The sequence below is a fragment of the Silene latifolia genome, chromosome 5, assembly GCF_048544455.1.
Source record: "Silene latifolia isolate original U9 population chromosome 5, ASM4854445v1, whole genome shotgun sequence".
NCBI lineage: Eukaryota > Viridiplantae > Streptophyta > Magnoliopsida > Caryophyllales > Caryophyllaceae > Silene > Silene latifolia.
The window spans coordinates 55070143-55084647 of record NC_133530.1 but is presented as its reverse complement, the minus strand read 5'-3'; the positions used below and the strand labels follow the sequence as shown (position 1 = coordinate 55084647).

Below are 14505 nucleotides of genomic sequence, written 5' to 3'. Positions count from 1 at the left end.
GAAAGAGAATTGAGATGTAGAGAGATGAGAAGAAGTTGTGATAATGAGATGATGAATGATTAGTGAGGTATGTTAATAGGATTGATGAGCTAATTAGAGAAAAGGTGGAGGGATTAGTTTGTAGCCATCCATTGAGATCTAATCCTAGCCTTCCATTCTCTTCATCCAAGGGCCTTTAGAAGGACTTATGGACTCATAAGATGAATTGGCCTTAGTTGATCTCTTCTCTCTCTCTCTCTATTATTATATATATATATATATATATATATATATATATATATATATATATATATATAGAGAGAGAGAGAGAGGTGGGATCCTGTGAGTCCACCTAAATATTTGAGTCCATGAGTCCATAAAACAATATCACGCACTATACAAAACAATATCACGAAATTTTTTTTTTCAAAATTTTTTTTTTTCAAAATAAAATTTTTTTTTCGAATTTTTTTTTAACAATTTTTTTTTTCGTGTAAGCTGTGATATTGTTTAGTATAAGGTGTGATATTGTTTAGCATAACTTGTGATATTGTATTACAAAACAATATCACGAAATTTTTTTTTTCAAATTTTTTTTTTCGAAATTTTTTTTTGACAAATTTTTTTTTCGTGAAATCTGTGATATTGTTCAGTATAACGTGTGATATTGTTTAGCATAACGTGTGATATTGTATTACAAAACAATATCACGATTTGGTTTTTCAATTTTTTTTTTTTTTGAAAAAGTTTTTTTTTCAGTTGTGATATTGTTTAGTATAACGTGTGATACTGTAAGCTGTGATATTATTTAATATAACGTGTGATATTTATCATGGACTCACGGACTCAAAAAGATAGGGTGGACTCATGTGATCCTAATTCTATATATATATATATATATATATATATATATATATATATATATATATATATATATATATATATTGGCGGTAATTTGAAGCTTGAAGAAAGATGAGAGCTTTTAATCGAGTTTCTCCTAGTAAAATCTATTTTTTGTTGAACAAGAAGGTGCGTGAGCTTATTTCCATAAAAGGAAGGTTATAAGAGTAGTATGAGCCGGGTTTACTAATTAAAGTAAAATGGAAGCAATTTTAGCTTGAAAATGAATTAGACGCTCAAATTAAAATAGAAACTAACCCAAAACGATTTTTCTAATTAAAGTAAAATGGAAGCAATTTTAGCTTGAAAATGAATTAGACGCTCAAATTAAAATAGAAACTAACCCAAAACGATTTTTATCCAACTAACGAAAGGTTCGGGTGTTACAAATGGCAGATTCATTCTAATTAGTAATTACGAAGGAATTAAAAGAGCTTTTGAAGATTATTTCAAGATGAATTTTGGGAACAATTCTTAAGTAACCAAGGTGTGTATATTCGCATTGTTTAGAAGGGACATAAGTTAACCTAACAGGAGAGCAACAACTTTTACTTAAAGCCCATGACTGATAAAATATTTAACTTAGAGGAGCATACTCTTCATTCTTGATTCAAAGGCACCTGGTCTACAACTTGTGGAATGTTGTTTGATAAAGTATCATTTATGCAATCAAGGACTTTATGTCCTGAACCAGTCATTAGCCAAATTAAAATTGAATTTAGACCATCCCCAGGAGAAAATCGCCTTAATTGGATCACCAACATAAGTAATTTTTTATTCCCAAACCAATATGAAGATCACAAAATCTCATTGAAGACGGGCGATATCCGTCACAAGCTTGTGACGGATACCGTTTTCTCTCACAAAATACCCATTGAGAGGTGAGTGAGAAGCACATGGGGGGTGCCCCACCTTGTCCCCTCTCACTTTTTGTGAGAGGTCACAAGCTTGTGACGGGATTAGCCCGTCACAAGCAAGACTAACTGTATGAAGATAACACCTACTACGTTACCAACAAGGTTAATTTTGTGAAAAAAGGTCACCACATGGCCTACTTTTTACATTGGGTCATCCTAAATTGTACTATGTTAATTTTTAATTAACTTGACCCACCCACCCCATGACCTGATGACCTTGCTTGGGAGTGGCCTTTAGGTTAGATTGAAGCAACCAAGCAAATGTGCAAAGAAATTAAGAGAGAATAGGTCAGGGATAGGACTTTGATACAACAGCTAATTTTAAGTGCTACGGAGTACCAAGTAGTATCCCTTAAATTGTTGAGAAACAAGATGACGTATTTGTTGACCGAGTTTTGATAAAATACTACTTACACTCCACCAAAATAAAAGATCTGTATAATTTGAAAACACATACTACTGCCAACTGAATAAACTTTAACTTCCACAGAGTCTCGACATTAACCGCAGCATATACTTACACCTTACAGGCACGCCCCCACAGCTTCACAGAGATACCAGTAATTATTTAAATTTTCTACAAGATAGTCTAAGCTCCATTTTAAACTAAAGATGAGAAGAGGCGAAGCAAAATTGAAGCAAGTTGTGCCAAATTCGAAAATTGGCAAACAGGTTGTTCTCGTATTTTCACCTCCCAATATACCTGACCAGTTACCTCAGTAAGACAATACAAGAAATGGAACAAAAGCCGTTAAACTATGGCAGCAATAAGATTAGCTAAACTAAACTAGTTAGTGTATAACCATCCTAAAACTATATCACACTTCTAACTCTAGACCCAGACTAAACTATCGGGTTGTGCACAGCACGCTTGCTCAATGCCCTAAGCCTAAAATCTCATAAAAACTCTAGAGCTTTGGGCAAACACTAGAACAAATTACCACAAAATTATGCTTATATACCAGGAGGCGAGAGTCTGTCACTGAGAATAAGATGGGTTTAATCCCAGGCGCTAGTATAACCACCACCACCACCACCTCCACCATAATATCCACTGTTGTTGCTCCCTCCATAGTAATCAGTGACATTACCACCACCACCACCGCCGCCGCCACCCCTGGCATCCCTCCTGAAGTCACGACCACCGAAACGACCTCCCCCAGATCGCCTGTTCCTGCCACCACTGTAGGTTGCGCGAGCAGCATAACGCTGTAGCCACTCAGGCACTTCCTGGCTTGCTTCTTGCATCAGCTCAGCCAAAGGCCTTGCAAGGGAGGAGTTATTTTCATTAAAGAAGGCTGTGGCTAATCCTGTTTTGCCAGCTCGTCCTGTACGCCCAATCCGATGAACGTAGTCGTCTATATCATTGGGAAGATCGAAATTTATGACATGTGCAACATGCGGAATATCCAGACCTCGAGCAGCCACATCAGTAGCTACTAAAATAGGCGTATTTCCGGTTTTGAAGGACCTTAATGCAAGTTCTCTTTCCTGGAAACAACAAATAAATACTCTGTTAACATTGGAACAGTATAAGCGCACAAGTGGAACACTGTTAGGTCAGCTGAGTTGAATAAGCAAGGCAGCAGGTCACCACCATATAAAGACCACAGAACAACCAAAACTTTCAAATGTAATGAAAATTATGGCTAGTTTCACGTCCACAAAATTAACTACTATACCTTAATAACTTTAACCCCTTTGTATTGAATACAAAATGAGAACGGGGGTAGAACGGTTAGAGGGGGAGGGAAGGGGTGGGATTGTGGGAATAGGGAAAGCGAGGTGGTAATTTTCCATTTTCGTATTTTTGATGGACGGAGAATTTTTATTCAGCTTGTAGGAAGGAAATGAAATCCTCCGTTCTCAAAACCAACATACAAACCAAACAAGGGAAACTGCGTCTCTTTCTTTACCTCTAACCCCAACCGGACAACCAAACGGAAATTCCCCCTCTCCCATAGACCCTTTCCCTCCCCTCCCTTTCCCTCTACTAAAACAAGGCCTAAATGAGACCTTTCCAAGAGGATAAGCATAGCTATCCAATGTAGTTCTCAATCTATGAAGTCATCTACCACTAGTCAACGTCTCTTCATAAACACAAGCAAGTCATGCTCCCACAGGCTACTCGTCAATAAGTTATGCTTAGTTGCTTACCAACTAATCGCAACTCTAATCCATAATGCACAAAATAGGTGGTTCTACTTCCAATTATGTGCCCCAAAAAACACCCTCTTATTGAAAAACAACCTTAATTTGAACCCACAAGCCAAGTTATGATGCTCATTATGCACAATCACTCCGTTGTCTCTCAGTTTCCAGTCTCATCCACTAGAAAATTTGTGCCAATTAGTGCCCAAGTGATTATAATACTTAATTTTCCATGGAGCAAACGACTAATTATTCTTTGGTTCTAGATAATGATGGAGTATAGCAAAATGACCCACTAAACTAGCGAAGATTCATTTATTGTGAAGTAGTAGTCATCTAACACATTCTTATTTAGGGTCATTTGGAAACAACCTTACGTCAACACTAAGTCAAGGCCGGGTAATATATGAGGCACCGGGGTAATTGTTGACGATGTTGTATGTTGTGATGATTGGTTAGGATTGGCGTTGACGTGGACACCTAAGAGCTATATAAAACTCAAATGCTAAACTGACTCAGATTCTCTCCCATCAACATGAAAATGTACCAACTTTAGAGTAATAATACAACACTCCTACCCCTAACCTCCCTAGGATTCATCTTAGAGAGTTACACTCAAGAACATACTAGAAAATACTACTCCCTCCACACACCTATTTTCACCCCATTTGCTTTATTGCGGTCTCCAAGACGGCACTTTGACCGTAATTTTCGACGTCTATATGTTAATTTTTTTTCTTGAAATTTTTTTTCATGAAAGCTATCATGAAAATAAGTGTGAATATTTTTATTTTATAATCCAATAATTTTTATTCTCCAAGTTATTTACGGTCAAAGTTCGGAAACTTTGACCTCCCAAAAGCAAATGGGGTGAAAATAGGTGTGTGGAGGGAGTATAAAACTTTCTCAAATACGAAATAAACATCTACATCATCTAGATACATCCACCAGGAGCTGGTAATGGCCAAACCCGACCTATCCCCAATCGCAAACCCAATAAAACCTGAAATTTGGGTGAAACAAAAAAAAGAGCCAACTCGATCAATGGATAAACTAAAAATCAATACCACTTAATTTGTCCCAACCCAGCCCAAACCAAGACTGAGTTTCTACAACCCGCTAACCCAATTAATGACCCGACAACAAATATGCTTCATATTGATCAAATAAGATAATTTGACAGAGCCTTAATCCCAAAATGATTTGGGGTCGGCTCACATGAATCATCCTTTAGAACCGTACATGAGTGAACGCACACCTCAAAATGCGAAAAGGGAAAATGAAGAACAAAAGGGAGAGCGAAAATGTAATGGAAAGTCAAGGTAAAGTTAGAGGTTTTAAAATCGAATTCCGGATTTCTTTTATAAAAACTTAAAATTTAAATCGAGAGAAAAGATTAAAATGATTTTGAAAACCGAAATAGAATTAATGATCTGGAATGCCTTAAAAGTAAACCAAGTAAAATATATAAGAAGGTGGTTGGTAAAAAAGTGTAATAAAAGAGAGAAGAACCAATAATTTAATTTTTTAAATTAAATTAAAACACTAAATATGTCTAAAAAAACATCAAATACTAAAAATCCACATGTATCCTTTCCCTCCATTGTGCCCTCTCCGTCATCATACTCTCCTCAAGCTCCAGAAATCTCATATCGTGCTCTATCACTCTCAACCATGTCTGCCTCGGTCTTCCTCTACCTCTAGGGACCCTTTCTGTTCTCCAAGTCTCCAGCTTCCTAACTTGTGCGTCCATAGGTCTCCTTCTCACATGGCCAAACCATCTTAGTCGTTTTTCCATCATCTTGTCCTCTATTGGCGCCACTTTTACCGTTTCCCTAATCACTTGATTCCTTAATCGATCTTTAATTGTCACCACTACAACTATAGTATATTCTAGCAAACTCTAGAATGCCCAAAAAAAAACCTAAAAACTTTAAAACAATTTGAGATAACTTGACAAGCTTCCCATAGACGAATCTCTAACCGACTCTAAGAGACTAATAGTTACACTTCTAGAGTTTTTTTTACCAAAAGACAAACCAACGAGACAATTATGCTTTTAAGCAACATGGCAACCTAGGAGGGAGATGCTATGGACATGTACCAATTTGTGACACACTGGTAGCTAATAGAGAGGTGGTTTCCAAAGATTAAAAGAGAAAAAAGGTGTCAGGTTAATAAATTAAAGGTTTAACAAAATGTGAACTAAAAAAAAAGCCATCCAAATAACATCAAAAGACAACCATAACATGATATCTAAACAAAAAAATTAAACAAAAAACAATTAAGCAGAAATAGCAAGGATGGGCAGTCGGGCACAAAAAAAAATCACAAAAGATCTCCAATCCACCCCAACAATGACAAAAGGACATGATATATATTATAAACAAGCCCATCATTATTCATTCCTCATGATGGAGTCGGATTAAATGTCTTAAATGCTACGTTGCTCAAACTAGTTTAGATGTCGCGTGCATGTCCAAGTGGCGGACACGGGTGCATGCCCAAGCATTTGACTCGACTATTATGAAAAATATGCAAATTGCGGCTTAAAATGAGGTATCCAAGAGTCATACCCTTATCCTAATTTTGAGTGTCTGACACGAGTACGCAAAGGAATATGAAGTGTCGTAGTACCATAGCTTAAACGTGACACAATTAGATTAAATAAATTACTATTAAGTCAGCTCCTTAAATTGGCATACAAGAACAAATCCTTAATCCCAAATGATTTTGGTTGACAAATCTTGATCATTCTATGGAACAGTTAATTCAAAGTAAACAATTTTATGGAACTAATAATGGGAGGTAGTAACCTCCAGGAAAAAGAACAATGATGCAAATGAAAAAATAAACGAAAAACAAAAAAGTAGGAAAAACAAAAAAAGAGCTAAATAAAGTCAAACACCATCATCCAAATTAATTCATTCCATTCAATTCCTCCTTGAATTTGCATATGACCACAAAGATAAAATAAAAAAGATATTAGAGAACTTCAAGACACACAAGCCAATTAAGTGGTTTTTTGAAACTAGCGTATATAGATATTTGTGGATGGAGATTAAGAAAGAAAACCGGTAAATCCCATCACTACTAGTACACTTAAATGAGGAAAATAGGGATTCCACGGGACAAGAAAAGTTAGTCTGACAATGACACCATATCAACAAATCGAACATCTCCTATGCCTTAAATCCAGGAAGCTATTTCAATTGTAAAACAGGGGGAAAAGGGATACTATGAGCTTAATTTATGAAAGCACGCCCAAGGCGCACTTAAGGGCAAGGAATAGTGAAGCACTAGCAAGAAGCACAAGGTAAACTACAATGCAATTTCCATATCTTATCCTTCTAGTTCTTTCATTATATTCTTCTCTTCGCCACATGATCCCTAGCGTAATTCCTTTATATGTTAGCCCTCCTTAAAATTCCAAAAAAAAAAAAAAATTGTGTTGCACAAAATTTATTTGGGAAAGACAAATTTGTTTCCCAAACCAGTGCACCTCATATCTATGAGGTGTGAGCCATCTCCTCACACCTGGTGTCTAGTTGCCACGGTTCATTGGCCTCTTGTCGCTCAGTCGCTTCATCCTTCATGCCTCTTTATAATATCATAAAGACTTAAAGGAGTAGAAAGCTTCTTTTGGCTGAAAGGTACACTGAGTATATCAACAACACCATGAGTATACCAAGATCTTTCAAACAAGACGGGAGTCCAAAAGTCACACATTTAGGTTCTGAACAGTGTCTGTGAAATGGTGAATCAAAGAGCAGTAAATGCCTACTCAGGAAAGTAGGAACAGAACACAAACACTAGATCAACAGGAGGTTGACCGAAACTTCTTACAGAAACAAATACAAACAGTGAAGATAGAATAACAAAAAACATGAACTGAAAGTCTGTAACAAATGAACCAACGCAATATAAACTATGTGCATACGATTTCAAGTAACATGTAACCATTGTCGCGTGGTGGCCTTGGTAGGCAAAAATATCATTTAATCAGTCATTATAGTGCGAAGAAGAAATAAAGACTTAAGATTCACAAACTAAAATCTATCACTGACGTTAAAAATTTCAACAAGCTCACCTGTTGCGTTCTATCACCATGAATGCTAGTTGCTGGAAATCCATTGATACTCAACCAGTGCTCTAACGCATCGGCCCCTTTTTTGGTCTCCACGAATACTAGTGTCAATGATAGCTTCAGAATTAACAAGAAACAACATATCAGATTCAAGTACTGCAGGAGGAGCTCAAAACAGATGATATCCAATACGCACTAGTCAGAAACTCGAAATTGACAGCTGCGTCCCTCGTTATGATATTTGAAATTTCCTAATCCAAAATTACCTTTCCATGTGCTCCATTAGCACGCTGTGCATGTAGTAGGTCCATTAGATGACTCCTCTTGTCAGATTCATGCACAAACTCAACCCTTTGAACAATCAAATCAGTGCTTGAACCCACCCTTCCAACAGCAAGGAAAATGTAATCGCCCAAAAAATCGGAAGCTAGTCTCTGCACATCAAACAAGATAATATTTAAGTCATCTCACATAGGACACCACTTACCACACAAATGCTAAACGCCTACAGCACTCGAGCGGAGTCAACATACACACGTACCAAGAAATTCCCTTCACAATAAGATGTACAGGTAAGATCAGAGCAAAAAAAATCCACAAACAGCAAAAATACATTTTCATGGTTTCAAACAATTCATCAAGGTAGTGTTTGGACTTTGGAAATGTGGAATTGATTTCGTTTCCATGATATCATTTGTAGAAATCAAAATGTTGTAATTCAATTAAAAAAAATTATTGGGAGTTCACATGAATAAGATTTCAAATTTCAATTTCTCAATGGTGTTTGGGAAACCCATAGAATTGGAATTGGGTAGGACGGGTATGGGTCAAGGTTATTTTTTATTAGAAAAAATTTTGTGATGACAAATTTCACTATTGGAAAAAGAATCATAAATAATATATTGCGAAGAAATTTGCATTGCCAAAAGAACGTCGATTATAAGAAATCGAATAGTGATGGAATTGAAATGACTGCAATAGGGTAGGACTTTGAGAGCCCAAATTTTAACCAAGTTGGAATTGAGTCCAATTTCAATGCCAAGTTCTAGGGGTTCCCAAACGCTTGAAATGTCTCAATTACGGGATTCAATTCCAATTCTAGGTTCCCAAACATACAACAAGAGCATGTGTATTTTTATATTGCCAACATCTCCCGTGACAAATAAATGACTACAAGAAAGATGATACCAGAAAATGCAATCTAACAGTGATCTCCACAACAGTTAAACAAAGTCCCAATCCCAACCAAGTTACCATGAACTGTGAAGCAATAGATCACACTAAACACTTTCTAAAGAAATTCTGCACGTCTAGAAATCAAGCCTACCGCTGCAAGTATCGGACTTTGCTTGTGAAAAGCATTCATGTTTTTGGCCTAAAACGAAATGTCTAATGTAGTGCAGTATAGTGTGATCCGCACATGCAACATGTCAAGTATATGGTGTAACATGTGACTGATCTCATTTTGAAAGTTCCAAGAACTTGGAAGATAATCGTTTGCAAGACATAGTGATTAATAGCTTAAGACTGAGCACTGATACTCAATGCTGACAGACAAGAATCAAACCTGTATCTCTTTTGGAAAGGTTGCACTAAACAGCATGGTCTGCCTCACGCCCCGGGGTGTCATGTCAGTTTGTTCAACTATCTTTCTGATTTGAGGTTCAAAACCCATATCAAGCATTCTATCAGCTTCGTCAAGTGCAAGGTATCTTATCATTTGAAGCGACACTCTAGCCCTCTCAAGTAAATCTACAAGTCTTCCAGGGGTTGCAACAAGAATATCAACTCCTCGTTCGAGCTCTCGCAACTGTCCAAAAGATAGCCGAGTTTAGAATTTACAGCCCATAAGCAACAAACTTATAATACAGACAACAGATAACCAGAAAAACAGAGTAGCCAAACTAGATAGACAGCTCTTCTTTAGTTATGACCTCCAGCACAAGGATTGCTTATCTATGAATTGAAATAAATCATAAACATGATATCTATTTTTCTTTCCAATATGAAAATCCTTCATGCATCAAAATTTACATACCATCAAGCATCTCCCAACATGCGCTTCCCCAATCTCACCGAGAAGCATTAAGCGCCCAAGGGAAAGTATATACAATTTACATAGATATCAATTATTCAAACTTGGCAAAGCTAACATCAGGAAGCCAAGTGCAAGCCAGACCTTAATAAGAGTAAAGGACACATCCCAACAATTCATTTTCAGTAACCAACTATAAGCTAACTTTCAACCTAAGTAGTGAACTGAATCCTGTACTGAAGTTGACGCAGAAACCCCACATCAGTACACAGATATGCTCTCTCTCCGTTATTTTGAGAACTAAAAAGCATTACAAATGATAAGGGTTTCAAATGACAGAAAGGGAGGCATGGTCAGGCGGCTCATGTAACTATATCTAAATTTTGCATAATTTTACTCGAATTAAACATGGGTACAGTAAGGAAACCAAACTAACAGCATCAAATGAAGGATACAACAAGATACAAGCATAGTAGACTCGTGAATCATGAGACTAATAACCTTGACCATCAAATATAGCAAATGTTGCGAACAATTTCTATTTTTGAAAGTCAGAAGTTAGATTCTTATGCCGTTTAGGCTCTAGCTCCATGCAGAGTAGAGAGACATGGTGAACCATGGTTTCATGCCAACAAAAAGTTACAAAAGGGCAGTTTAAAGCACTAAATTATTCAAAGAATTACATAATACCAAAATTTTCAACAGTATCAAACCAATTAATTAGAAAGGGAAAAAAAAAGCCAGATACATTGAAGCTAAGTGACAACCCAGAAGTATAGGTTTTTTGCCATTACTATCAAGTTTATTCTGCGATATGCAAAATAGATCATTGATTACACAGAATTTTAAGAAAAAATCAAAAGTTTAAAGTAACTTCATAGGATATCCCCAAAAAAAATAAGGCATCTACACTATTTAAGAAAAATAGAGGGCCATACATACTATAGTACTACACAACTGAAGGTGCTGGTACTCACTTTACACTAGGCCTTTGGTTACTGAATTCGCACAAACCCATTTGCATGCATTTTGTATCCCTCTAAAGTCGCATTATGGTAGTTGGTTAAAACCCATATGCCATGTACCCTAACAAGTGTGTATTACATCTCCTTATTACGTACTTGTATCAGGACATGCTAACTATTATGAATTAGGCAACCATGACTCGGCCTTATAAATTCATTGCGAAGTTTTACCCAATTAGACACCAACGGAAAGACATATTAGAGTATGTAACTGAATTTTGCATGACCCCCATCTAAAAGATAATATATACTCCCTCCATTCAACTCCACTTTACAAGTTTACTTTTTGCACGGGTATTAAGAAGCGGATTAAAAAAAACTATTAAAAGTACATAGGGAAAGAGAATGGAGAGGTTAAAAATATTAAAAAAATATAAAGGTGGGGTTTTATGGTGAATTAGTGTGGGGTATGGATGACACTTTTTGTAAATACAGGTTTTCAATAAGGATAGAATGGTCATTTTCTTAGCCAAATAAGGAAACATGTAAAGTGGAGTTGAATGGACGAAAAATGAATACTTGCAAAGTGGAGTTGAATGGAGGGAGTATAACATTGACACATACAAAGTAGCACCTGTGCACCAAAAAAGTCTACATTCGCAAGATTTTTACCTGTCATTAACGGGTTCAAGTAATGATTTATGTCGACCGATCCCAAACCATTATGTATGACTTAGTTGTTGTAAGAGACAACAGTGTCACCGGTGTAACCAAATTGCACATGTTAATAAGCAATACTCACTCAGTGAATATTAAAAAACATAAGGTAAGAGGGAGTAAGACATAAGAATATTAGTACAGAATTGTCAAGTAATAACGAAGCAACAACCTGTTGATTGATTGGAGCTCCTCCGTATGCAACAACCACTCTCACTCCAGTTTGGTAAGCAAACTTTTTGGCTTCCTCATTTATCTACATAGATTGATTACAGCATAATCAAAGATCCAGAATTATAAAAAAAAAAAAAAAAAAAAAAAAAAAAAAGGGCAACAATATCTCCAGCTAAATATGTAAGCCTATCAACTCAAAGTATGCCTTCACCTGCATTGATAACTCCCTCGTAGGTGACAGGATTAGCGCAAGTGGATACACAGTTCGATATCCACGAGGCCTCTGAGGTTGTTCACCTTTCATGATACCGCTAATAATTGGAAAGCAGAAAGCTGCAGTTTTCCCAGAACCCGTTTGAGCGCAAGCCATTAAGTCCCGTCCAGCAAGTGAAATTGGTATAGCATGACGCTGAACAGGCGTAGGCTTCACATATTTGCATCTTCTGATATTTGCATTGAGCTCGTTCCCAAGATCAATATCAGCAAATGTATTCACCGGGGGTGGAACATTATCGCCACTGGTCTCAACAGGGATATCCTCATAAGCGTCAAAGTTAATACCCGTATTTTCCTGATCACCAAACGCCTGTTCTGGAACAATTTCGTCATCATCATTCTCAAACGGGTTTACTTCCCTACCACGGTCCCATCCACCACTCCTGTTATTCCATCCACCTCCACGGCCCCCACCATACCCACCACCACGACCGCCAACATAACCACCACCACTCCATCTAGACCCGCCAGGTGGTCCAACATAAGCAGGTCTATCATTAGCAGGTGTAGCCCCACCCTGGGACACACCAGACCCCGGCACCAAAGTAGGATCAGCTGACGGAGGCCTGTTTCGAAGGTGTGGCGGTACATACGCTGACTTTGTTGACCGTACATTGTCATTGTTGTATACGCCCTTGTCATTTTCGGCCACAGAATCCGCCCATGAGGTCCTCATACTATCAAAAACAAATTTGTCTTCGAAATACTATCCTAAAACCAAACACGTTACTACTGCCTTTCGAAATGATCAAATATCGAAAAGATCTGCAACAAACCCACATATCAAAATCCTAGTAAATCAGCTGACCCGAAAATTTTCAACAAAAACAAAAACACCATTAAAAAAAGGGTTTTTTGTCAAACACAACCTTTAAAAAACTTTTTTTTCCAAACACGACCTTTAAAAAAAAAGTTTGTGAAACACAACCTTTAATAAATTTTTTTTTGTTAAACACGACATTTTGGCTAGAGTTTGAACACTTGCAATGGGGTGACTTTGAGTCGATGTTTGAGATAGCAAACGGGGTCGGTTTGAGGTGTTTTTAGACTCGTTGGAAAGGTGGGAGTACAAGCTTTCCCGGCATTATCAATACGGCGGTGATAGGTGGCCTTATGCGGGATTTATTAGTGTGTAAAGTAAGGTTGGTCAAGGAGTGAATTGATGTTTTTCTGATTTGTTTCTCTCTTCAATTCACTCCTTGACCAACCTTACTTTACATACCAATAGACCTCACATAAACCCACCTATCACCGCCGTATTGGTAACCATTGGAAAGTTTGTACTTCCACCTTTCCAAAGAGTCTAAGAACACCTCAAATAGAACTCGTTTGCTACCTCAAATATCGACTTAAAGTCACCCTATTGCAAGTGGTTAAACTCTGGCCAAAATGTCGTGTTTTACAAAAAAAAAATTATTAAAGGTTGTGTTTCACAAACTTTTTTTTTAAAGGTCGTGTTTGGAAAAAAAAGTTTTTTAAAGGTTGTGTTTGACAAAAAACCCTTAAAAAAATTTCAACACATGCATTGCAAATTCACAACTTACACCCACTCTATATCTATCTAAACAATACGAGTACAGTAATAAATTAAACAAAACAAAGGATCAGCAAAGCATCGATCCCAAAATTAAAAAGCATGAAATTGAAGGAAATTAACAAAATGCAGAAAGTGAGAGAAAATTAATAAAAGAGAAAATAAAGGAATCTAAGAGAAGCGGAAATGTAGATGAGAGATAGACGAACCTGAAGATTACGGTGAGAGAAAATTGGGGAAAAAGGAGAAACCCTAAGTTTTTGTTTAGAGGTGAACAAAAAATGAATTGAAGCTAAAAATGGGATGTGACAAAGGCGAAAATATCTCAAGTCGAAGATATAGAAAGGATAGATAGATTTACTTAATTTCTTTCTTAATTTCTATTGTTTATCTTTTACTTAAATTTGGGTGGTTTGGTATTTGATCCAAACTTTTACGGATATCCGAGTTTAAATAATCCTTATATACCCTTTAAAAACTAGTTGTTGCACCGCGCCCTATCGGGCGGGATGCCCCAATTTGGCAAAATGGTAAGCGGAGTAAGTCGGAAAAATAGCAACAGAATCGAACATAGTTTTTCGTGATATTATCCTACATGAAGGGAGCATGTTAAGGCTTATATGTGATCTCAGAGAGAGAGAAAAAAAGGCAAGGCACAAAAAAAAGGCATACTTGTATATGCCAAAACAACACGATTGAAGAAAATAGGCACAAGTGATTAGCAGAATGGAACGACCTTACATTATTGACTTCAAAATTAATTTTAACGC

The 14505-nt window shown here is 36.8% G+C and overlaps 1 protein-coding gene across 1 annotated transcript; it reads right to left on the bottom strand.

Moving 5' to 3' along the window:
* Positions 1 to 2429: 2429 nt before the first annotated feature.
* On the bottom strand, positions 2430 to 14141 carry LOC141657416 (DEAD-box ATP-dependent RNA helicase 37-like). The gene is made up of 7 exons (XM_074464654.1): positions 13945 to 14141; positions 12137 to 12966; positions 11924 to 12007; positions 9602 to 9844; positions 8301 to 8468; positions 8038 to 8151; positions 2430 to 3287 (listed from the first exon to the last, which is right to left on the bottom strand). The coding sequence occupies exons 2-7, from the start codon at positions 12875 to 12877 to the stop codon at positions 2796 to 2798; spliced, it is 1842 nt and encodes a 613-aa protein (XP_074320755.1). The 5' UTR covers positions 12878 to 12966; positions 13945 to 14141; the 3' UTR covers positions 2430 to 2795.
* Between the last annotated feature and the right edge of the window lie 364 nt (positions 14142 to 14505).

Coding starts and splice junctions, on each gene's coding strand:
- LOC141657416 (XM_074464654.1), bottom strand. CDS start 12,877: ATGAGGACCTCATGGGCGGATTCTGTGGCCGAAAATGACAAGGGCGTA. Junction 12,008..12,136: donor CGAGGGAGTTATCAATGCAG/GTGAAGGCATAC, acceptor CAATCTATGTAG/ATAAATGAGGAAGCCAAAAA. Junction 8,152..8,300: donor CTAATGGAGCACATGGAAAG/GTAATTTTGGAT, acceptor TTAATTCTGAAG/CTATCATTGACACTAGTATT.